This window comes from Pteropus medius, unplaced genomic scaffold, assembly GCF_902729225.1.
Source record: "Pteropus medius unplaced genomic scaffold, Ma_sr-lr_union100, whole genome shotgun sequence".
In the NCBI taxonomy this organism is placed as follows: Eukaryota; Metazoa; Chordata; class Mammalia; order Chiroptera; family Pteropodidae; genus Pteropus; species Pteropus medius.
Window position 1 is genome coordinate 525,627 of NW_024344436.1, and position 25,106 is coordinate 550,732.

Below are 25,106 nucleotides of genomic sequence, written 5' to 3' on the forward strand. Positions count from 1 at the left end.
GGAATCACCAGGGCAGGGAAAAAGGTGTTAGCTAAGTTGATGGAGACTCAGATATGGTGTTCACCTCCTTGTGCAGTCTGCATGGTAGGAGGGCTCAACAAAAGAACAACACTTCCGCCAGCACTTCTGTCTGGAAGAAAGCTGCCCTTCCAGGTCTTATCCTGAAGCTAGAAACTCATTTCCTTTCTGTATTTCCCTATGCCCCAGCCCTGGAGCTCAGAGCAAGTGAGTTCATTGGTGAGTAAGTCCATGCCCAGACCTTTTAGGAGGACCATCTGGGACTCTAGCAGTCCTATGTGTCACTCAACCACACTCTCTTCTGGTTTTTACAGCCAGAAGTTATGGGGACTTCTCTCCTTGGGCCTGGAACCGTGGGCTGTGTAGCCTGTTGTGGGGCTGGAACCCCTCGCTCTTTAGGGAGAACCTCCTCAGCTGAGACATCCTTCTCATTTTTTAACCTCCACATGTGGGTGTGGGACCAGCTTGTTCTGCATCTCCAGTCCTCCTACCAGTCTTGATGTGGCGTCTTCTGTATGTCCTTAGTTGTAAGACTTCTGTTTAGCTGGACTGCAGGTGATTCTCAATGACGGTTGTTCTGTAGCTTAGTTGTAATTTTGATGTGGTTGTGGGAGGAGGTGAGCACAGTGTTAAACCTACTTTATCGTCTTAATCCAGGAACTTATAAAATATTTCTTCAAACAATTCTTTTTAATTTTTGAGTTGCTTTAGAAATAAAAGTGCTTAAATGTTGAACTCTTATTGATTTGTGTTTCATAGCCATAATATTAGTTTTTTAAAATACACACTTAAAAGAAAGTCAGAAATTTTCGAATTGTTGAAAATTTTTTAAATTGTAGTCATTTTAATTGAGATATAATTGATGTATAACTTTAGTTTCATGTGTATAACATGATTTGACATATATGTATATTGTGAAATGATCACCATAATCTAGATAATATTCATAATCATACATAGTTACATATTTTTTCTTGTAATTAGAACTTTTAAGATTTAACTTCTTAGCAATTTTCCAACATACAATACAGTATTAACTATAGTAACAATGTTATACATTACATCAACAGGACTGATTATTTTATAACTGGAAACTTGTACATTTTGACCTTTTTCACTTACTTTGCCTACCCCCAACTCCCTTTGGCAACCACCAATCTGTTCTCTATATCTATGAGTTTATTTTATTTTGTTTTTATTTTTTATATTCCCTATATAAGTAAGATCATACAGTATTTTTCTTCTCTGATATATTTCTCTTGTTTTAATGCTTACAGGTTCATTCATGTTGTTTGAAGATTACAAGATTACCTTTTTTATATCTGTGTGTGTTTGTGTGTATGTGTGTGCATGTATCACATTTTCTTTATTCATTCACCTTTTGATGAACACTTAGATCACTTCCATGTTTTGGCTATTGTAAATAGTGCTGCAATGAACATAGAAGTGCAGATATATTTTCAAGTTAGTATTTTTGTTTTCCTTAGATAAATACCTAAAAGTTGAATTGTTGTATCATATGGTACTTCTATTTTTAATTTTTTGAGCAACCATTGTACTGTTTTTCATAGTGGCTGTACCCATTTACATTCCTGCCAACAATGCACAGAGGTTTTCTTTTCTCCACATTGGTGCCAACACTTGTTTTTTTTTTTTGTCTTTTTGATAATTACCATTCTAACAGGTGTAAGGTGATATCTTATTATGGTTTTGATTTGCATTTCTCTAATGAGTAGTGATGTTGATACACTTTTTTATGTACCTGTGGGCCATCTCTATGTTTTCTTTGGAAAATTTATTTTCAGATCCTTTACCCACATTTTAATCAGATTGCTTTTCTCCTTTGAGTTGTATGAGTTCCTTTTATATTTTGAATAATAACCTCTTATCAGATATCTAATTTGTAGATATTTTCTCCCATCTCATAGGTTGCCTTTTCATTTTGTTGATGGTTTCATTTGTTGCGCAGAAGCATTTTTGTTTGATGTAGTTCCTCTCACCTATGTATTTTTGTTTTTGTTGCCTTTGCCTTGGTGTCAAAGCCAAAAAATCATCAGCAGGACCAATTCCAAGGGCTTATTGCTTACGTTTTCTTCCAGAAGATTTATGGCTTCAAGTCTTATGTTCAAGTCTTTAATACGTTTTAAGTTAATTTTTGCGTACGGATTAAGATAGTAGGCCAGTTTCATTCCTTTTGCAAGTGGCTGTCCAGTTTTCCCAACATCATTTATTGAAGTGACTGTCTTTTCCCCACTGTATATTCTTGGCTCATTTGTCATAAATTAATGACCATTTATTTATGAATTTATATTCTAGGCTCTATATTCTGTTCCATTGATCTATGTGTCTTTTTTTAATGCCCGTAACATATTGTTTTGAGTACTGTAGCTTTGTAATGTAGTTTGAAATCAGTAAGCATGATACCTCCAGCTTTTTATTTCTTCAGGATTGCTTTGGCTTTTCAGTGGTTTAATTGTTATTACACACAAATTTTAGGATTTTTCTATTTCTGTGAAAAGTGCCATTGGAATTTTGATAGGTATTACATTGAATCTGTATATTGCTTTGGGTTGGGCATTTTAACAATATTATTTATTCCAATCCACAGATATGGGCTATCTTTCCATTTGTGATGTCCTCAGTTTTTTTCATCAATGATTTACAGTTTTCAGTGTTCAGGTCTTTCACCTCCTTGGTTAAATTTATTCCTAGATATTTTATTCTTTTTGATGTAATTGCGAATGGGATTTTCTTCTTAATTTCTCCTTCTGATAGTTTGTTGTTAGTGTAGAGAAGCACAACGGAATTTTGTATCCTACAACTTTGAATTCATTTCTCAGTTATAACAGTTTCGATTTAGTCTTTAGGGGGTTCTATATGTCATCTGCAAATAGTGACAGTTTTATTCCTTTCCAATTGAATGTCTTTTATTTCTTTTTCTTGCCTAATTGCTCTGGTGGGACTTCCAGTACTATGTTGAATAGATGTGGTGAGAGAGTGAGCATCTTTGTCTTGTTCTTGTTTTCGAGGAAAAACTTTCAGCTTTCACCATTGAGTATGATGTTATCTGTGGTCTTATCATATATGGCCTTTAGTATATTTAAGTACCTTCCTTCCATACCCATTTTTTGAGATTTTTTTTGTAAATGTATGTTGAGTTTTGTCAAATGTTTTTTTGGCATCTATTGAGATGATTATCTGATTTTTATTCTTCATTTTGTTAATGTGGTGTATCACATTGATTGAATTGTACATGTTGAACCATCCTACCATCCTTGCAATAAATCCTACTTGATCATGGTATATGATTCCTTTAATGTACTGTTGAGTTTAGTTTCCTAATATTTTGTTGAAGATTTTTTCATCTATATTCATTGGAGATATTGGCTTATAATTTTCTTGTGGCTTCCTTGTCTGGTTTTGGTATCAAGGTAATGCTGGCTTCGCACAATGAGTTTGGAAGTATTCTGTCTTCTGTTTTCCAGAAGAGTTCAAGAAGGATTGGTATTAACTTGTCTTGAAATGTTTGATAGAGGTCATCAGGGAAGCCATCTGGTCCTGGAATTTTGTTTGTTGGGAGGTTTTAATTGCTGATTTATCTCCTTTTTAGTTATTAGGCTGTTCTAAATGGTCATTTTAAAATCAACAACATTATTTCGTCATTGTGTTACAGTGAAACATTATGGCAACCCTAAATATCTATCAATAAAGAAATGGTTAATAAAAAAGTAATAAAAAAAACCAACAACAACAAACTGTAAAACCCTTATGGTTCATGATTGATTTATTACTATTCATAAATCTTTAGTAGAATAAGTTAAGAATTTTAAGAAATCTAATAAAAAGCTATAGAGTTTTTTTAAAATTAGGTGTAACATATTTATTTACAATGATTTAACAATGAAACTATTTAGTAAGTAAATATTAGGATCTTAAAATTATAAGGCAAAAAACCTGACAAGAAAGTGAGAGAGAGAAAATTTCATCAGTTTTCAATATTTTAACTAAAACCGCCTTAATTATACTTCTTAGTGTTTTTCCATTCATTTTATTTTTAGTATTGATCATTTCAGTATTCTCAAAATATGTCTTTTTAATTTTTGAAGTTTTTTTTTGTCAGGAACGGTTTCTCACTTGTTATATTTTCTACCTTTAAACTTAATGTGTTCAAGACTCAGAGCTAAAGTAGGTCATGTTTTAACAAATAAAATCATCATTAATGAAATAAAATCAGCGTTCCTGGCAGAAAATGCTCACATATGCTAACAACCAGAGTCATGAATATTAAAACAAGTTATAACGTTTGAACTTCCAAAATATCAAAAATTTTTAAAAGGAAGATAGTTACTGCTCAGTGTTGTCAACACTCATGTGTGTCCATGCACATGCTATCCCCTTCCTCCATCCCTCTCTTTCTTCTCTACCTCTTCTCTCATAAACAAACAACTTGCTCTCTCCCCGCTCCCTCCCTCCCCCCGCCACATACACATATGTATGTTGTGCGCACACGCCACACACACACACACACACACACACACACACACGCACACACACACGCACGCAATCACAGGTGCTCAGTCCTGGAGGGTGGCCTCTTTTCCTCTGTAGTCTTCCTACCTGTTGAGTGTAGGCATTCACAGGGATCTATACTTTGTCTCTTTATGCTTGTTTCTTCTCAGTTCTCTTCTGTTCCTGTAGATTTAACTGTCATCTCTAAACAGATGACTTCCATGTTCATATCTCTAACTCTCTAAGAATTCACAGATTTTTGCTAAATCTCATCTTTCCTGCTCTCTGAAATGAGTTTCTTCATTTTAACTTTACAGTTTATATTAATAACACTAACTTTATTCCAGTCATCCAGGTTTAAACCCTTTCATTTATTATAAGTGAAAAGAAGGTTTTAATTCATTTTCCTTAAAGCCAAAGTTCTTCCTCATTTGTTCATTTTGCTCCAGTCACATTGACCTCCTTACTGTTTATTTCTGGTTATGCAGTGGAATCTCCCACTCTAGGCCTTTGTGTTTCTGTTTGTGGTTTTTTCTCCTGGAAGTACTTTGCTAGTATGATCTGCAAAGTTTTCTCTCTTCTTTCAGTTTTCTCTTCAAATGCTACAATTAAGTGTTACTTTTATTCACCATCTTAGATGAAATAATAACTCTGCCCTCCACTCTCTTTCTTACTCTGCTTTAATTTTATCCAAATACTTATACTAAATATTTGTATGAATATTTCTTTTTCCATTAGATTGTAAGTTCCTTGAGTACAGGAACTTTGTCAGTTTTATTTACTGTTTTGTTACCTATGCTCAACATAGTAGTAAATTTTCAGTAAATATTATTTGAGTGAATAAAATTGTCATTCTCTGGACAAATTGAACCACTGGTTTCCCCTTAAAAATGCCCTGAATTTTCTTCCCTCTTTATCTGATTTGATTTGTTGGACTTTAATATGAACTGTTTTATTTCCTGTTCTTTTGTTTCCTCTTCTCTTTCCTTTTCCCCCTTTTCTCTTTTAGAACAAAAGTTAGACCATTACATTTTTCTTAGACTTTTGAAAAGTAACCTTTGTATTTGGACCATTGCCCCCCTCTCTTGCTAACTTTTTAAAGAGGAATGAGGGTTGATATAATAGCTGGGTTATTTATTCCTGAATGATCTTGAAGAAGAGGTAATTTTGGAGGAGGTGAATATTTTGTTTATTGCTCCTTGGATTGATAGATATCTACTCTCTATGGTACCTAGACTGGTTCCTTTTACTCATCAGCAATAAAAACATTTATAATTTGAATAAAAGAAAAAAAAAGTCTTTGCAAATGCTCCTTCAATGAATATCTTTAGCTCTTTATTACTGTGATGTTTAAATATTTGTTTTTGACTGATGGATTTATTTTAGTCATAATTCAGAGAAACTGATGTTGTTTATCATTTCACAGTCTTTAAAAGCTGAGTGTTTTATTTAGTGTTGCTTTGTGAACAATCACAAATGCAACCATTAATTAATATGCAAAGCCCAAGTTTTGAATTTCTGCCAGGATATTCAGAGTTCTTCAGTAAACAACCCAAGCTACCCCATTCCATGGTGTATCCTGTTCTGGCTGAAGATTGTGAGAATTTTCTGGCATGAATCAAGTGGTGTTAATTTTCGAAGATAATTAATCTACTACTAGGAATTTTGGGATTTATGTTAGGTTGAATTGCATGAAATTGTTAATTTTATAGGTTAAAAAGTGTTTAAAATGGGCAGTTTTATGAAGTTAAGCCTGAAATCTTTTAAACTGGTGAACGAATCTTAAAGCCAGTATTTTATTGTTAATTATTAAACTGAAGACTGTATTCCAAATACTGTGCTATTTAAGGCTTTAAGCAATCTGGATATTACTTTTACTGATAGAATTTGTTATATGGCTTTTCAGAAAAATTTAAACTTATGAAATATTGAAAGAGAAGAGTACATAACACTTGTGCTGTTAGAGGAATAATTATTCTTACAGAATTCAGCCAGAGTATCATCAATAATTTAGAATTGTGCCATTTCTACCTTTAATAGAAAATTTCTAATTGTCTCTATCATTTGTGGTTCTTTCTTCCCTTCTACCCTTCGTCTATTCATACCCTGCCTTATTCTAGAAAGAATTTATAATTCATGTTTTTAAATATATTTAAATATTATTATACACATTTTTATTACTACATCTGATGTACAAAATTCAAATGTAGAAACAAAGAAGCATAATTTTCTAGCTGCTCTGAAAACTAGCAATAATTTACCTGAACAAGGTGCCTATAAAGTTAATAGAATAATATTTTAAAATTTTCTCAGGAACTTTTTTTATAAAATTTCTGGTAAAATTATATACAGTTTTGGAACCCCGTATTTTCAGCAGAGTAAATCTTTAATGATTGAGGCAGATTGGAGTGAGTTGAAGGAAAAGATGAATCTCCATTATAGAAAAGCACAAATTTTAGAATATTTAGAAGTTTTGCTAACATACAAATTATGTAATTTTTGTAATATGTCAGTGTATTAATTTTTAAATTGATTAACCATCTATTGCCTAGTAGAGAGTTTTTGATTATTATTTTAATGGCACTTGCTAATAATTTTTCCTAAATTGTTTTAAACATTGCTCCTGAATAATCGTGTCCCTGTTGTTACTGGTTCTCTCTGAGGAGATATTTTCTAATAGAAGTGAACTATAAAGGCAACTCCTTTGCTGCAAAAGAACTAGTCTGATAATCAGTTTCAGAAATCATGTTGTTTTTTTTTTTTTTGCTTTAGTGTCCCCACTCTATTATTCCCAATCAAAATAGAGAATTAAATAGAAATAAATATATAGTTTAATCCTGGGATTTAATGGCTTCTTGTGTGGTTTGTGAATCATCCACATATTTAAATCTACCTGCTCCTACTTTGATTCCTATTTCTGTTTTTTAGCACTTGCACGTGGGAGTTCTAGATAACATATTGGAGGAAATAAGTGAAGAAAATTGTTATGTAATCTGTTTTTAACATCCAGGGTATTTTATTTTAACATCAAGTGTTCTTTCAAACTTCTTTTGAAAATATTTACGTAGATGACTCAGTTTATTAGATTTCTATGTGATATACTTATTCTTTAAGAATCATTTTAGTGATAATATAATATACTATAGATTTAATAAATTAAGCTTTTCTGTGTTATTGGGATGATGATTATTAGATTTTACTCCATTCTCTCTTGTTTGGGTTTGTTTTATATTTTTCACTTTAAAGAATATCTTTATAATGAACTTTGCCTTTTCTTTTTACTTTTACCTTATAGGGAATTGCTTTTACCTTATAGGGAATTGCAATTAAAATTCTATAAACATGTTTCATTAAAGAGTTTTGTTGCATTTATTTTCTATGGTTAAGCTGTGGTTGAGTTTAGAAACTGCCAGTCCTGTTTGCCTTTCTTGACACGACAAATTTTGTATTCACATGTTGCCTTTTCCATTGATTATGTATATGTATGTGCATATACATATGTATACAGTCCTACTGCCACAGAGATAGCTCCTACAACTTTTCTTTTTTAAGAGGCCAAAGATTTTCCCTTTATTACTATAAGTAGAAATATTATTTTTTATCATTAAGAAATATTATTTATAACATTAGTCTAAAGCTATTGTGTTCTCCTTCAGATTTGAGTCTATTAAAGAGAAAACAGTGAAAAGTAGCAAAAGGTTACCATTTTTTTTCTGACTTATTTTCAGATATTTTTTGCTAGCCTCATACATAAAGAAGATTTTGATCCAGACTTTTCTTTCCCCATGCATGTTGTATTTGGGTTTTTTGTTCCTTGAAGAAAAGAACATTCCTGGGCCACTTTAATAGTAGTATATTCTTACGTTGGTTGCATTTTCATGTTCTTTGTGAATGTTTATCTGGTGATGTTGATTTTCTCTAACAATTTCAGATTTACTTTATTTTTAACTACTCATTTTGCTGTTTGTCTTTATTCACAGTACAAATTTATATTACAATCTTATTCAGTTGATCATATATATGTATATGTATGTATTTATATGTGGATGATATTTTAGCTACTATGTCTTTTCGAATAGAAGAGCACTTTATATAGAGTAATCTATATTTTAAATGATTGGTACTGTACTATATATACAATTATATCTTCATCAATTAGTAATGACTGCCATGGATCTGGGATTGGGATCTCTTTCCCTTATCGTTGTTCTCTATTGCAGGAGGCAGATCCCTGCAAGCTACATTTCCTAGGCTTCCTTTCTCATGGGCTTCTGCCTAGATTTGAATAATGAGAGACATTGGTAGAAGATTGGAGCGAGGAATAGGAGAGAAGACAGAATATTTTTGCTTCTCCTTTCTGCTTTGATTGGCATCTCCACTGCGGTTCTAACTCCTACCAGATATCAATTAATTTGGCTCATTTATTAACAAAAAAATCCATTTTATTACCATAACATGGGTACATACCTTCAAAAATGCATTTTTTTAAAAAAATTCTTGTTCTTTCCTAAATTGACTATAAATATAAATACTCAGTTTTGCCTATTGGAGTTATATAGAATATCTAATCTCATTTATCTGTGCATTTGCAAATGGTTGTTGTAAGGTAGGTAACGTGCAGAGGTGGAAGAAACTAGCTAGTGTGTACGCTTTCTCTCTCTCTCTTCAAAGGCTTCCTCCTTTATAGAAACAAAACATACTTATATAGAAAATACAGAAAGTGGGGAAAAAAAAGACTGCTACCTGTAATTTCATTTCCCACAATGGTGAGATTATTTTGGTATATTTCCTTTGTGATTTCTTACAATGTGGAGTTTTAAATTTAACATCATATAAACATGATTTTCTTATATAAATTCCTCCAAACCTAGTTTAAAAGAGTACTGCTTTGTTGATATGTTCCCCTTTGCCTTCATGTCTAGGAATGTGATTTATAATTGTAAACCATATACAATTTTATTTCTCCTCCCACCCCCCATTTAACATTAGCATTCTACCTTATTATACATTATGGGAAGTGTCATAGGTAAAAGACTGCTATTTTACTGGAAGGAAGAGATCTCTGGAAGAGACTAACTGGTGGACATAGAGTAGGGACATCTGTGAAGGGTGAATAAAAAAAATTACTGTGGAGAGGGAAAGGAATTGAGTTTCCCTTAGAAAAGAGTGAGGGTCTTGAGATCTGCAGATGAGATATGGATTAGATCATAGCATGCACATTGAAATACACAGTTGCAATGGAGAAAAGAGAGATGGCTATTGCGCTGAGTCAGCTATATGTACCTTCCACCAGTACCTACCCCACCTGTAGCATTTACATCTTCTAGGGTTTACCTTCTCATGAGCAGCATATTCTGTGATGGTTGCATCAGCAGTAGTCTTGGGAGACTCCTGAAGTAGGCCCATTCAGGTAATTTTTCTATTTTAAGATCAACTGACCTGGAACTTTGATACATCTAAAAATCTCTCTTCCCAGCATTACCTTGGTTAGTGTTTGACTAGCCAGAAGGTAGGAATCTTGGCTGGGGTAGGGGATGGGGAACATGCTCTCTTTACAGTTTTGCTTAACTAGTGCTTACCATAGTACTTCTTTGTTTTTTATATTTCATAATATATTTAACATGGTGATAACATTAGTTGATGAAAATGACCAATATTCCAGAAATATTAAAACTACTATAATACTTCATAAAACTTATTGCCCGGGAGAAATTTATGTATACAGTGTGTTGTAATTGGTGTTAAATGAACATTCTTAATAAAAAATAATTTAATGACTAATATTCTATTGTATGGAATTTATTATTGATGTTTTATTAATTAGCAGGACTTTGGGTTTGTTTTATATTTTTCACTTTAAAGAATATCTTTATAATGAACTTTGCCTTTTCTTTTTACTTTTACCTTATAGGGAATTGCTTATCTAGTTTGAAGATCCCCATATAACTTGTCAAAAAGATTTTGTTATTTTGTGTTCTAGGCAGTAATGCTGAGTGTCTTTTGTGCCATATCTTTTTCAATCTTAAACATTTTTAGTTTTTCGTATTTTGATAGGAGTAAAACTATTTCTCATTGTTTTTTGCATTTAAAAATTCAACAGCCTTTGAACTTTTTTCTTCCATATGCCTACATTAGATATAGTAGTTTTTGTGATAAAAATTCAATTTAAGTACTGTGACTAAACACACTGTGGCAAGTTGCTTCTTTCTTCTTGTCTCAGTTTTCTCTGTGTGGTGGAATAGCGGAACGAGATTTCTTTTAGTTCTGTGATTATATATTAAAAACTTTCCCATGCCTTATTTTTCCGTAGTTAAAGATCTTTAATACCCCTTAGCACTTTGCTCAGACCTTTTGGGATAGACTTTATAGTCTTTTGGATAGTCACACACTATTAGATAATTAGAAATAGGTGGGCATTGTGGTGGGGTGACTGTAGAAGTTGCCAGCTTTATGGTTCTGTATCAGTGTTACACTACTGTTTTATTTCACAGTTACCCAGTCAACGTTAGAGCTTTACTTGGATTTGGAATCAAGAGAATAGGCTTTCAAAAGATTCTATAAAGATCTATACTAATGGTGAGAATGGTAGAATAATATGGGTTAGAGAGCAGTGAAGCAGACAAGATAAAACACTGCCAGTTCCTATTTTTGCATGTTTTCAATATCAAATTATGTTTTCCTGAAATGGATGAACTGTTCCCTATGTGGTTTAATGGGTTCAGATTATGGATAAACAAATATTTTCCTTGTTATAGATGCCATATTTTTTCAGGCTGCATTAGCTTGTTACCAGTGAGGCTATACTTTTGACTTATATTTAGCTTGTGGTAAACTACAGGCCTTAGATCTTGTTACTTCTTGTCAAACAAAGTGTGCTTCCCACCATGCTTATGTAATTGAGTTTTGAATATAAATTCAGAGTATTCATTTTTATTCTTCATGAACTTTACAGTCATTTTAGTTTGTCTTAGCAGCTTATTAAAATCTCTTTGAATTCTGTCATTCAGAGTGTTAATATCCCTTTCAGATATCTTCAATCTATATATTTGATAAATGTGTCATATGGTTTTGTCTGTCATAAAAATTTTGAGAAATTTAGGAATAAAAGAGCCCTATGATCTATCACCTTCCTGTTGCAAAGTAATTTGCAATATAATTGACACTCAGCATTCTTGAGTATTTAATCAACTTCAAAGTAGTCTAACTGTATTAATATTTAATTCTCATTTTAAATCTTATCCACAGGTCCATCGCAAAAGACTCAGCTATATGCCTTGCTGTAATCAAGTTTCAGTATGTCTTCTCCATTTGTCTGTTTTGTCATTCTAGCAATCTTATTTAAATACACCCCTCTACCCACCCCCAAAGGAAACGAGTAAGGGTTTCTACTTAAAATTTTTATTTATATTTTTATATCTCTTATGCTGAAAACTTTAGTTTTTGATGACATTAACACTTACATTAATCATCTACTTTTATTAATTTCAAAATAACATAGTACCGAAAACAGGTTTTTGTTTGTTTGTTTGTTTAGTTTCTAGGTTATATCCTACTTGGGATCTTTTACTGGTGTTACTGTTATGTGAAGTCATTCCTCCCCGTGTGATTAAGCCTCCAACTTAAACTGATTAGATTCATTTGTTGTATTTGGCTTTGGATTTTAAAGGATTGCCTTTTGCAATATTGTGATTTATAAGAAATACATACCAAATAAATACATATATTTCTCATGTATTTATTTGGTATTTGTCCACAGTTCCTTGCTCATAGCCTCCAAATGTCTTGGAATTTCCTGAGTGTTGAGAGTAATATAGGTGTCTTTTGTAATGTGAATAAGGTGAAGTTTGGAAGCATCTAAGTAAGGATGGGAGCTAGTTGCCAATGTGATTAGAGGTTGGAACTCTTAGTCCCATCTCACCTCATGGAAGGGGAGAAGGGCTGGAGGTAGAATCAGTTGCCAGTGATTTAATCAGGTATGCCTATATAATGAGGCTTCCATAAAAAGCTAAAGGACGGGTTCGAAGAACTTTCTGGTTAGTGAACATGTAGAGATTTATGGAAAGTGGTAAGCCTAGGGAGGACATGGGAGCTCTGAGCCCTTTCCCTATACCTTGCCTTACCTGCATCTTTTCCATCTGGCTGTTCTGGAGTTATATACTTTTTATAATTAACCAGTAATCTAGAAAGTAAAATGTTTTTCTGAGTTCTGTGAGTTGCTGTAGCAAATTAATTGAACCTAAAGAGAGGGGTCTTGGGAACCTCTGATTTATAGCCATTTGGTCAGAAGTACAGGTAACAACCTGGGTTTTTGCCTGTCTTCTGAACTAAATTGCCAAGGAAGGGGTCATTGGAACCTCCAATCTGTAGCTGGTCAGTCAGAAGCACAGGTGACAGCCTGGGCTCACTGCTGGCTCTGAAGGAAAATGGAGGAAGGCAGTCGAATTGAGCCCTCCTTAACCTGTGGAATCGATAGGGTAGGTAAATATGTAGATATGAGCTGAAGGGAGAAGTTCAGTAAGGGATTAACAAGGCCTCAAGGCTGGTTTAACAGTAAAATGTACAAAATTAGATATCTGACAGCTTCAAGGGACTCCCTTGTTTTCCCATGGGCAGAAGCTAAACAGAAAAATAAGATATCTAACAGCTTCAGGCAACTCCTTCATTTTTCCTAGACTAGGTGTGGGAGGGCTCAGAGGGAGGCACCTGGGATCCCCATCATTTGAGGAGGGAAGAACAGAAGGAGAACAAAGAAACCCTACTGCCCATACAAACCCCTGACCTTTCCCCCATCCTTCGCCCACTTCTTGGGGCACTCGATTCTCTGTTGAGCTGCCTGATTGGACTTTCTCCCAAGTGTATTTTGCTTGCTTCCTTTGCTTAATACAGTTGCTTCTGTTTGCTACTCTTTGCCTGCTGTCTTCTCCAAGAGTTGGACCTCCATGCAGATCTTTTGTGGGGTATCCAGGGACTGAGCCTTGGACTCACACAGTGTAGACATGTAAGCGCAGGTAACAGAATCATGCTATCCCTGGGTAGATAGGGTCAGAATTGACTTTGAGTTAAGTTCTTGGTTGGTGTTTTGTGGGATGCCTCCCTCCCCCTTGGAATAGTCTCCAGGAGTCTAATTTACCTTTCCCTGCCATTTTAATTTATTTATATAAATATTTAAGACATTTATGTGGCCCCAAAATATGAACTACAAAATGAGGCATTCAGAAAAGTCCAGCTTCTGTCCCAATCTCTTTGCTCTCCCAGAGATAAGCATTTCAATCATTTTTGGGCTTATCCTCTCATTTTTTTTAAGTATAAGAAAATACACATAATTTTTATATTTATACTGTTTTTAATTAAAGAATAGCCAGTTCATATACCATGTCCCTCACTTAATACATGAAGATTAATTCATAGCAGGTGATTGAAATCTTCTTCATTCCTTTTGTTGACATAAGAAACGTTTAAACCTGCAGGGAATTTTTATGAGTTTTTTTGAGCCAAACTGATGACAATTGCTGGGAAGCAAAATCTCAACAGATTGAGAAAATGCTCTGGAGAATGGCAGCTTTGCAGCTTATTTTATACATTGGAATCAAAGGAGGAGATGGAAGGAGGGTTACATGAAATCCCTTGGTAGTAGATTAAGGGAGCGGGAAGAAGAAAAGCAGGGGGGAAATCTCTGGGATCGGATAAAAAGTAAAATGAAGAGATACATTCTTTTACATTGGTGAGTACAGCATAGTTAATAATTAACATGTACAGCAAATAGAGATGATATCTGGGGAACAAGAAAACAGTGAAGGATTCCATGGTCTCCTGCTCTTCTATGGTGGTTGTGCCCTGAAGAGTCTGGAAAAAGGGGATTGCTCTGACATTCCAAGGGTATGTTATCTTAGATGCAAAAAGACAATTGATAGACTCACTTAAGGTAAAGGTAACTTTTGTCAAAAAGCTGCAGACCTAGGATGCGACTATCCACCATGACCCTATTTTAGTTAGGATTTTTTTATGTTCAGATCATCCTGTATGGTTACTTTTGTTCTCTGAGTTTGTAAGGCCCGCCATGCAGGCCTCTTCTTGAGCTTGTAAGGTTTAGTATGTGGCCCCGTTTTGTTTATACTTTTATACCTGCGACTATCCCATTGTGTGTGTGCAGTAGTTTTATTCAACCATCACTTATTGATGGATAGCTGGGTTGTATTCACTCTTTAGTTATGTTAAATAAAAATATTTTAGACTGACTAGTTAAAGTTACATTACTGGGAGAGACAAAGTGCAATTAGATTAGGTATTAAGTCTCAGTCTGGTGACGTGGATTTAGCACAACTGACTACATTTTGGAACATTTGTCTCTTTTTTTTCACAGTTACTAGAGATGGTCCAGCAAAGAATGACTTTATATACATAGCACTTTGTGCTTTTGCCAATATAAGAAAATGGTTTAAAAAAAAAAAGTTCTGTAATACCTTGGTAAGATTTGTGAGAGAGCAAAGATAAATGTATCTTCAGTTTACTATTCTCAATGAGAGGTCTGGCTAGATGTTATTATGAATAAATATTGAATCCTACGAGATAATTATTCTGTGTCTGTTGCAACAACTGTTTTTCCTAATTAATTTTAATTATTAAGATTTAATTATAATAAAATTTCTATCGTTAACCTATTCTTGCATTCCTGGGATAAATTTAATTTGGTTATGATCTATTTTTTAAAAAATTAATACATGATGGATTTGAGTCACTATTTTATTTAATATATTTTTATGCATCTGTGTTTTACAAATGAGATTTGCCTACAATTTTCTACTCTCGTGTCTGTTTTTTCACATTTAATTTTTCTTATTATTTGTCATTATGCTATAACTAACATGCAGAGAAGTCCAAGTCACAAAGCTAATATGTAGAACTCGATACATTTTCGCTTCTTTTCCCCATGCGACCACACCCAGATTTAAACACAGAATTTTCCTGAAATTCACAAAGCTCCCTTTCGTGCCTTTCAGTCAGTACTTTTCCCACCAAAGTCAACCATTGTTCCTATATGTGGAATCCTACAATATGTACTCTTTGTGTCTGCATTCGGTGGCATATATAATAGAATTTCATTGTAGTTTTAATTTGTGTTTCTATAATGATGATTTATGTTTAGTACCATTTCATTTGCTTATTGGTCATTGAGATGTCTTTTTCTGTGATGTGTTCATTCAAGCCTTGCATTTTTCTTCTGTTTGCAGTTGTTAAACCAAAATTACATTCCTGGATTATCTGGTCATGGTGTTTTATCTTTTTAATTTATCGTTGGTTTGCTTTTCCTAACTTTTTATGTTGTTCTTAAGATTATTTTACACTTCAAATGGAATGTACATACCTTGTCAAGTGGAATGTAGGTACCTTTATTTTTCCCCTTTTTATCATAGTTTTTCTAAGTATTACATCTACATTCATTCATCAAACAAGGTTATAATAGCTTCTTTTGATGGGTACATATAGTTCAAAGAACTTGAGGAGATTGATGATCTGTTACATTTACCTAGTTATTTGTCATTTTTGTTGTTCTTCCTTCATACTAGAAGATCCAAGGTTTACTCTGGTATCATTTTCCTTTACATGAAGAACTTTCTTGAGTATTTCCTTTAGGGCTCATCTACTGGTGATGAATTCTCCTAATTTTCTTTCATCTGAGTATGTTCTTATTTTTACTTTATTTCCGAAGGATATTTTCACTTGATGTAGTTTTCTGGGTTGAGAGTTCCTTCAGAATTTTTTATCTATTGTTTCACTATTTTTGGCCTTCTTGATTTCTAATGAGAAATCCAGTCATTTAAATCCTTATTATACTATAGGTAATATGTCCTTTTTTCTCTGGCTACTCTCAGGATAAGATACTTCTTTTATATTTATTTGGTTTCAAGAGCTTTATTTTGATGTTTTGGTTTGTGGTTTGCTTTGATTTTGTCTCTTTTTTTTTTTTTGCTAATCATCTTGAATCTGTAAATGTATATTTTTCAACAAATTTATAATGTTTTCAGGAATTATTTCCTCAAATAGATTTTTTTTTTCTGTGCCAGTATGTTTCTTCTCATGGTTATCTATGGATCCATTCATATTTTTGAATCTTTAAAAAATTTTAAAATATCTTTTCTTAAAGTTGAATTTTTTTTTTGGTCTAATGTTATTCTGTCTTCTCCATTATGCTGTTAAGCCAAGCCAATATTTTTTATATCACATACTACACTTTTTAGTTAAAAAAAAATTTTTTTTGTATAAGTTATACTTTTCATCAAGAAATTTCTGTCTTTCCACTGGTTTCATTATCTAATGCATCCTGTTTATAATATATATCTGTTTTAAAGTCTTTAATAAGTCTAACATCTGTTTCATCTAATATTTGATATTTCTCGATTGTTCTTTCATTTGGGAATTGCTCATATTTTAATGGTTTTTGGTATATACAAAAATTTTGGTTGTGTCTTGGACATTTTGAATATTTTGTTGTGAGACTGACTCCTATTGAAATCCTCTGGAGAATGTTGGCTGCTTTTCTGTCTTATCAGACCTTGACTTGGTTGGGTTCTTTCAGATTGAAGTTTCTATCTGAACTTCTTTAGGTAGAGGTATAACATCAGTTCATTTTTATAGCCTTTGCTGTACTTTTATCTTTGTTGAAAATTTGGGCACATTGTCTGTTCTCAAAGGAAACTTTCCCCAGTTTCTCTGGCTGAAAGGAAGGAGTTCTACAAGAATTTAGCCTCTGTACTACACACAGTTTTTCCTGAATGGGGCTGCTGTCAGGTCTAAGAAGTGAGAGAGGAAAGAGAAAAAATAACAAAGACTCCCCTCAATCTTTATACTACAGAGTCTTCGTTTATTGTTTCTCTATTTAAAGAATGAGTTTTCACTCAGGGTTTTATGTTCTTATGCTAGAGCAGAAGTATAACTTTCAGGTCTGTCCTTGGGCCAGGCTGGAAGAGAAAAAAGAAGAAAAGAAAACTAACCACTTGGCCTAAGAGTTTTGCTGGCCATTCCTCTTATATGCTGATTCAGCTTGTCTTTGGTCAATTCTAAAAGGTATCAGAGGGGGAAAAAACCAGGAAGCCAACTGCCACTGTATTATTAGTAATTCTTCAAGTTTTGACTTTGTTCTCTAATCCACCGGCTCTTACTAATTTTTTTTTAGAAGTCTCAGGTAGTTGCATGTTTTTATTTTATTTATTTATTTTTTCCTGTAGATTTTTTATTGTAAACAGTGGAAGAGACTGGAAGCCTCACATTCTTTTTTTGAAATAAATTTCACAACACAAAATTCTCTGTTGCCAGTTGTTTTAAAAAGCAATTAAAAGAACTCAGTCCAGGTGTACTGCCTTTCTCATATTTAGTCCTGTGAATGTAATGTATATGTATCCTTTTTTCCCTCTGACTGCTGTTGAGATTTTTCCCTTTATCAGTGGCTTGAATGAATGTGTAATTTGATTTTCTCAAGGATCACATAGCCTCTTTATGTCTTTTCTGTATGGTTGAAATTTAGTGCTTAAAACATTTGGTTTATACATTTTGTTCAGCTTTTCTGATTGTCTTATCCTTGTCCTTGTTAATATTGAAAGTCTCTTGGGTGATTTTGATGTCTCTGTCAACTGTTATCACAAAATAAGTTAGAAAAGTCTTCTTTTTGTATTCTTTGAAATACTGTTTTTTCCCTCATTGTTTTCCCAGTTATCATAACTATTCTAGACAAATGGATAACCAGCTTAAGTTCCACAAAAATTTCTACTGACATTTTTTTCTGTTAATTTTTAATTGAAGTTTAACACACACACACACACACACACACACACTCTCTCTCTCCTCCTCTCCTCTCACACACACACACACACACAAACACACACATTTAATGGCTAGATTTATTCATGTTATTCAGTGTGTTAATAAATACCTTTTTTTCCCAAGCACATCATTCTATTGCATAAATATACTATAATTTATTCAGCTTCTCCCTTGTTTATGTGTATTTGCATTGTTTTTATTTTCTGGTGATTGTAAATAAAGCTTCTATGTACATACCTTTTTGTGTACATATGGAATATTTTTGAGGGTCTGTATTTGGGAGTGTATTTGCAGGATCGTGGGATAGTTGTATGTTTAATTTAGTAGGAGTTATCAATTTTTCAGCATGGTTATTACTATTTTATATTCCAGTCAGCAATATATGAGAGTTTCAGTGCTCCACATCTTGGCCAACATTCGTTATTTTAATTTAAAAAAATTAGTTCTTTGAAGAGTATGCAGCGTTATCACATTATAATTTTATTTTGCATTTCCTTAATAAGTAATGACATTGAGCATCTACAGTTACTGGCCATTTGGTGTCCTCTTTCATGAAGTACCTGTTTAAATATTTTGGCATTAAAAAAATTGGGTCATTACTTTTTATCATAAGGAGTTTTTTTATATGCTTGATATGACTTCTTTGCTTTTAATTTTGATGTAGTTGAATTTATTAAATTTTTATCTTATAAGTAGTACTTTTTTGTTTCCTGTTTAAGGCATTTTTACTTACATTAGATTTATTTTTCTATGTTTATTTTTAGAAGCTGTATTAATGTTAACATTAAGTGAATTTCCACCTTGAATGATTTTGTGTATATTATTTAAGAGAAGGTTCAAGTTTATTCCTATTTTGCATACTTTTAAAAACTGCAACACTCTCATTTATTGACAACACTATTCTTTTGAATTACATTGTTACTTTTGTCACAAAGTCAAGTTTTGTTGTGTATGGGTGGACTTTTTCTGGCTTTCTGTTATATTTCATTAATTTGTTCATCCTTACTACAGTATCACACTATTGCTTAACAGTAAATCTTGAAATCAGGAAGTGTAAGGCCTACAACTTACAGGTTTATAATTTTAATGGCAAGCTATTAAATATCTTCAGATTTATGTGTCAGACAAACATTACTAGCTTTAACTTAAAAAAGGATATTTTCTGTGAAAAAAATCTAAAATATAGAATCTGCAAATAAAATATACACAATAATGTGGATGCCCACTAAATATGTGAAACTTCATTAACTTCTGCCTATTTAATTATGAATAAAGATCAAGAAATAATCCTTTCAGATTGACAAAGATAAAGATTGTGAGGTTATTAGAAAATAAGCACTGTACATGGTTGATGCCACTGTAAATTGGACAGTGTTTCTGGGAGATTATTTAGCACTGTGTATCAAAATAGTAAAATATTCTTACTCATAAAAATAGAGCTGTTACAATGAAGAGTTTTATTTTGTTAACTATAGGTTTTCATAGATATTGCTTATTAGGCAGGAGAATTAAAAAATGAGAATAAAATTCTTAATTTGCTTTTCTACGGTAATTAGCAGTACTAGGTTTCTTTGAGCCTTTTCCTCAAATGGTACTAAACTTTAGTGGTGTAACAGGGTTTGGGGATATCATATATTGATAAAATATGTATTTATATTACTCCATTGGCTCTGGCTCAATGGAGTAATATATCATTTATCCTCTTGATAAATGAAAAAAAAAACTTTGGAGAACTAGACAAGGCAGTTTACAGTAAAATATGAATAAAAATATAATAAAATGCTTCAACTTGTATATAGGGTTAGCCCTATGGAAGATTAATAAAAGAAAATATCAGCACTGAACTAAGTTATTGGGACAGGCTTATGGAATAGGTAGATTTTAATTGCATTTTGAAGGTAAGGCTATGTATATAGGGATAATGAACATATCAGTTAAATTCCACAGTGTAAACAAGAGCTATAAAACTGAATATAGGGAAGAGTGAGGAGATAAAAATAGTTAATCTATTAATTCCCTTAAACTGGAGCACACCCTTTGTGCCTTATGCTAATAATTCAAAGATGAATTAAATGGTCTAACCTTATAAGAAGTCATTTTATTGCTAGAGGGTTTAAATGTAAATGGTGTGTGCTTTTTTGAAAGTACATTCCATTGCCTTCTGTTGTCTCTTTAATTTTCTGTTGATTAATGGTGTTTCTGTGAAGTTGATATAAATTCTGTTTTGGGAGCATAATTAAGTGATGATTATAGCATGAATAAATTAGGGAAATCGGATATTTTCTGTAATGAATGTTACTTAATGAATTATCTTCTATAAGAGAACTTTCTTAATCTTTGATTTAGAGCAACAGAATAAAGTGATTCAAGCTATATGCTTTCAGTAGAAATTTAGAAAATTTATTTTAGTTAAAAAACACATAGGTGAAAATGTTAGTTTATCAGACAATAGAGTAATATTACTATACTTTTCTAATCTTAAAAGAATAAATGTTAACACTTTTTTACATTAAAGTGTATTTATTCTTTCACAAAAATCTACTGAGTGGCCAGAATGTGCTTGGGACTTTCCTACGCTATGGGAAAATATTGCTATACAAAAATACATGTTTAGTGGCTTGGTTCAGAATGTTTTCTCGAATTCTCTAAGACTTCATGGACCATTGCTTGGTTCGTTTGCCTAATTATTGCCATTTTATTTTTTTAGAGGTTTTCTTGTCAGGCTCCTTTGGATAGGCTGTGAATTTATCTTTTGGTCATGTTTCTATCTACATTTCAGTCAGTTGTGGTTGCAGAGGTGTGTAGTCCATAGTGTATCTTCCTCATGTGGATTATAAGCTAGGCGAATTTCCTAATTTTCTCTTTAGATATGTGTTAGGGGCAATGGCCCATCTAGCACAGAGAGCTTGTTTTCAAAAGACAGCTAATATTTTAATTTTCAGTCTACCAAATAAAGTCATTACCTTTTACCACCTGGGTCCAGTGTACCCTTTCTTACTTTTTCTTTTTAGTTCAATTTATGAATAATTTACAGAATAGTGAAAAACCACTTTATTAGAAATTTTAATAAGAATTTAAGCACAGCAAATCTTTTTATGTCAATTTTGTAATCTTTATGTAAATTTTGGTGCATGGATATAAAACATTAAAGAATATCTTCAGGACGTGGTTCCATAGTGTAATGGTTAGCACGTTTGCTTTACACGCAAAAGGTCCTGGGTTTGCGCCCCAGTGGAGCCACGGTCCATGGTCGACGGCCATGCCACCTTGAACAAGCCCGATGTCTGATCTTGGAAACTAAGCAGGGTCAGGCATGGTTAGTACTTAGATGGGAGACCACCTAGGAAGACCAGGTGCCATAAGCATAAATAATAATAAATAATAAAAAAAGATAAAGAATACCTTCACACGTTATTTTAGTAAAACAAAGAAATCCAGGTTGTTACAAAATACTGTGTGGTAAAGTTCTTTCAGTTGAATGGTTAACTGGAGGAAAATGCCACATATATTTTTTTCTTAGAAATATGTTGTTTGCTCATAATTCTTAAGTTATATAATATTTCTCTAGGATATTATCATCAATCTGAGTTGTCATTTACATGATCATTTTGACCGCCATTGTTAGAGTGCTGCTGTCTCTTTGCACCCATCCTTTGATGTGTCTAAATATTGTAAAATATCTTTCTTTGTCAGTTTTTCCCTTCTCTGTTATGGATGGAAAATGAAAAATATGGAGTTCTCAAATAGTTATTCAGTGAAAGCGAAATACTGACTACAAAGATGGTATCTTTAAGCCTGATAAGTACCTTCTTGAAAGGTGATGCAACAATTTGGTCAACACTGCATAAAAACTGGATGATGATTTTTTTCACTTATTGCATCAATATTGTAGGTCAGAGGTTGACACACTTCTTCAATTATCTGGCTGTCTGTTTTTGAAAATAAAGTTTTATTGGAACATGGTGATGTTTAATCATTTAGAAATGGCTGCTTCTGTGCTATAATGACAGAGTTGAGTGTGGCAGAGACAGTGTGGTCCACAAGTCCATAACCCTTTAAGAAAAGTTTGGCAACCTTGTTCTAGGTGATTCTCCCATGTTCCTTTTTTAAAATTATTTTTTATTTTATTCTTTTTTCAGCATGATAGGGAATAATTGATGAATGATGATGAATACTGATAAAATACCACCTAGGATTATGAAATAACTTTGTTTTAAGATAGAGGAAGAATAAGACCAAAATCCTGCCCAGATTTATAAAAAGATCCAATGGATCCATATGGTAATTGTAAAATAGAATGAGTTCTGTTTCATTACTAAAAGATATAGTGAATTTTTTTCTCTTTAGAAGACCTCTAAGAAAGAATAAACAGATTTCTAATAATGATTGATCATGAAATATCCCCTCTTAACAATTAAGCTTAGCAAGTTTAGCTGTTATTATCTATAGTAAGGTATGCTAAGGAACAAAACCTCAGTAGAAGAATTTGAGTCCAGTGGACCCTGATGATGTATCAAGGCTTAAGTCGTATATGTTACCTCATATCTTTGAAAAGTCATGGTTTTTAACATTTATCCAAACTGTCTATGCTATTTTTTTTATAAGAAAACATTTTAAAAATCAAGTCGATGTTGTGCAGCTCCTTTTTTAAATTGAGGTATAATTGATATATACCGTTATATTAGTTTCAGGTGCACAGCATAATCATTTGATATTTGTATGCATTGCAAAGAGATCACCACAGTAAGTCTATTTAACATTGGTCACTATATGTAGTTACAAATTTTTTTTCTTGTCATAAGAACTTTTAAGATCTGCTCTCTTAGCAACTTTCAAATATAAAATACAGTACTGTTAACTGTAGTCACCACACTGTACATTACATCCCCATGACTAATTTTATAGCAAGCAATTTGTACATTTTGACCTCCTTCACTCTTTTTGCCCACTCCCCAGCCTCCCACTCTTGTCACCCCCCAATCTCTTCTCGGTATCTGTAAGCTTGGCTTTTGTTTTGTCTTTTTAGGGGCCACATATAATGAGATCATGTGATTTTTGTCCTTTTTTTTTGGACTCATTTCACTTAGCATTATGTGCTCAAGGTCCAACCATGTTGTCACAAATTGGCAAAATTTCATTATTTCTTTGTGACTGAAAAGTATTCCATTGTATGTTTCCACATCTTCTTTGCGAATCTCTTCTTAACTCAATTTAACTGATTATTCCATATTATTCTCTTATTGCATCATGTGGCATTGGCTATAATAAAGTTTTTCTGTTACAAATCACAGATAATGTAGCATCAATATGTTTTTTAAGATAGATATTTGGATTTGCTGTTTATTTTGTTCATAGTGTGAAGAAACTTGATTTTCAGCTTCTGTTTATAAAGTGATGCAGCTGAATTTGTCACTGAAGTTAAAAAAAATCATTACTATGAAAACTGGCAGATGAAGGAGTTAAGTTTGGAAGTGTTACATAGATATAATTTTCAAGTTTTGGTGTGCAAAATGCATGTTGTGATGTCCTAATTATGTTCATTTTACCATTTTACTTTTTATGAATCATTGTAACCAAGGTTATTTTATTCTACCAGCTTTCTGAAGAGATTTAAGTTTGTGCTGAGACACAAAATAGCTGATTTTGAAATTTGAACATAAAAGCATGAAAGTTCTTATAACAAATTTTTCCTCATACAGTAAAGTTAAATATTTAAATTGGAATATTTTTCTCAGTTATTCTTAATAATTAGAACTCAGGTAAATTATAATCATAAGAGGAGATTATTAAATCATTATATATTGCTATTGGTACCAAATGAGTAGAACCATTAAAATTAACTATAATCTCCTTTTTAAAATGTATTCATACTAAGAGAATAGTCATAAATCTTTTGTCTTTATTGTTTTTAAGGCTAGAGGAGCAGACGTTCCTGAGATTCCTGGAGACCTCAATCTGAAGACAAGTAGCACTACAGCCAGTATGAAGGTTAAACATGTGAAAAAGTAAGTATAATTTTACAGTGGGTTTTAAATGAATTCCCGTAAATGGAAATCAGTTCTTTAGTTCTCTTACAACTTTTATTTATATTTCCTACTAAATAAGCTCTTACTATCCATACATTAAATTATACTGTTAAGCTTTAAATTGTGATTCAACAATTAGTGGAAAAGCTCTGACGATTATCTACTAGTCTAAAAATATACTTTAATTTTTTTCTTGCAACAACTTTATGCTATTATTATCTGTGAGGTTGCATTTGTCCAAAAGGAACAACTCAAATATGTCCTTTTGGTACCTTTAATACGTGTTCCCATTCATTTAGAAAAATCAAGTTTGTTGTTTGAGTTATGAGATTGCTGTATCTCAGCGTTGCCTTTGAGAGGGCCTTAAATAGATGCCAGTCATTGATTTAAGTGAAATAAATATCTTAAGGTATCTATTTCGGTTTCAAACAGAAGAACCATCTTTTCACTTGGCAGAAGGTTAGATAGCTATATTTTTATTATAAGTAGAGAAAAGACAAGGATAAAAATGTCCATTCTGCATCCAGACCCACCAATCCAGGACTGATGGGCTGCGACAACATTCACAGGTAAAACCTGGCTTTATATTTTGTGGTGGGAATGCTGCTTCTGGTTAGAAGCTGGCTGTTCTCAGTTTCCATAACATTTACTGAAAGCATAGTTTTACTGTGGGCATTGACTAGGGTCATGATTACGAGAGTATAGTGATGCTTTTTAATTTTAATTTAATTTTGTTTT

At 32.7% G+C, this 25,106-nt stretch overlaps 1 protein-coding gene across 5 annotated transcripts in view; it reads left to right on the plus strand.

Annotated features, from left to right (window-relative positions):
• Positions 1-25,106, plus strand: part of ARHGAP32 (Rho GTPase activating protein 32) — a 277,299-nt gene that overhangs the window by 112,504 nt on the left and 139,689 nt on the right. For 3 of the 5 annotated variants that reach the window (XM_039872712.1, XM_039872714.1, XM_039872716.1), the window contains exon 3: positions 24,256-24,347. In XM_039872712.1, the coding sequence (XP_039728646.1) occupies positions 24,256-24,347 (92 nt within the window). Of the gene's footprint in view, positions 1-14,278; positions 14,404-24,255; positions 24,348-25,106 lie in introns of those variants that run through there. The other 2 variants (XM_039872711.1, XM_039872713.1) reach the window with 1 other exon arrangement.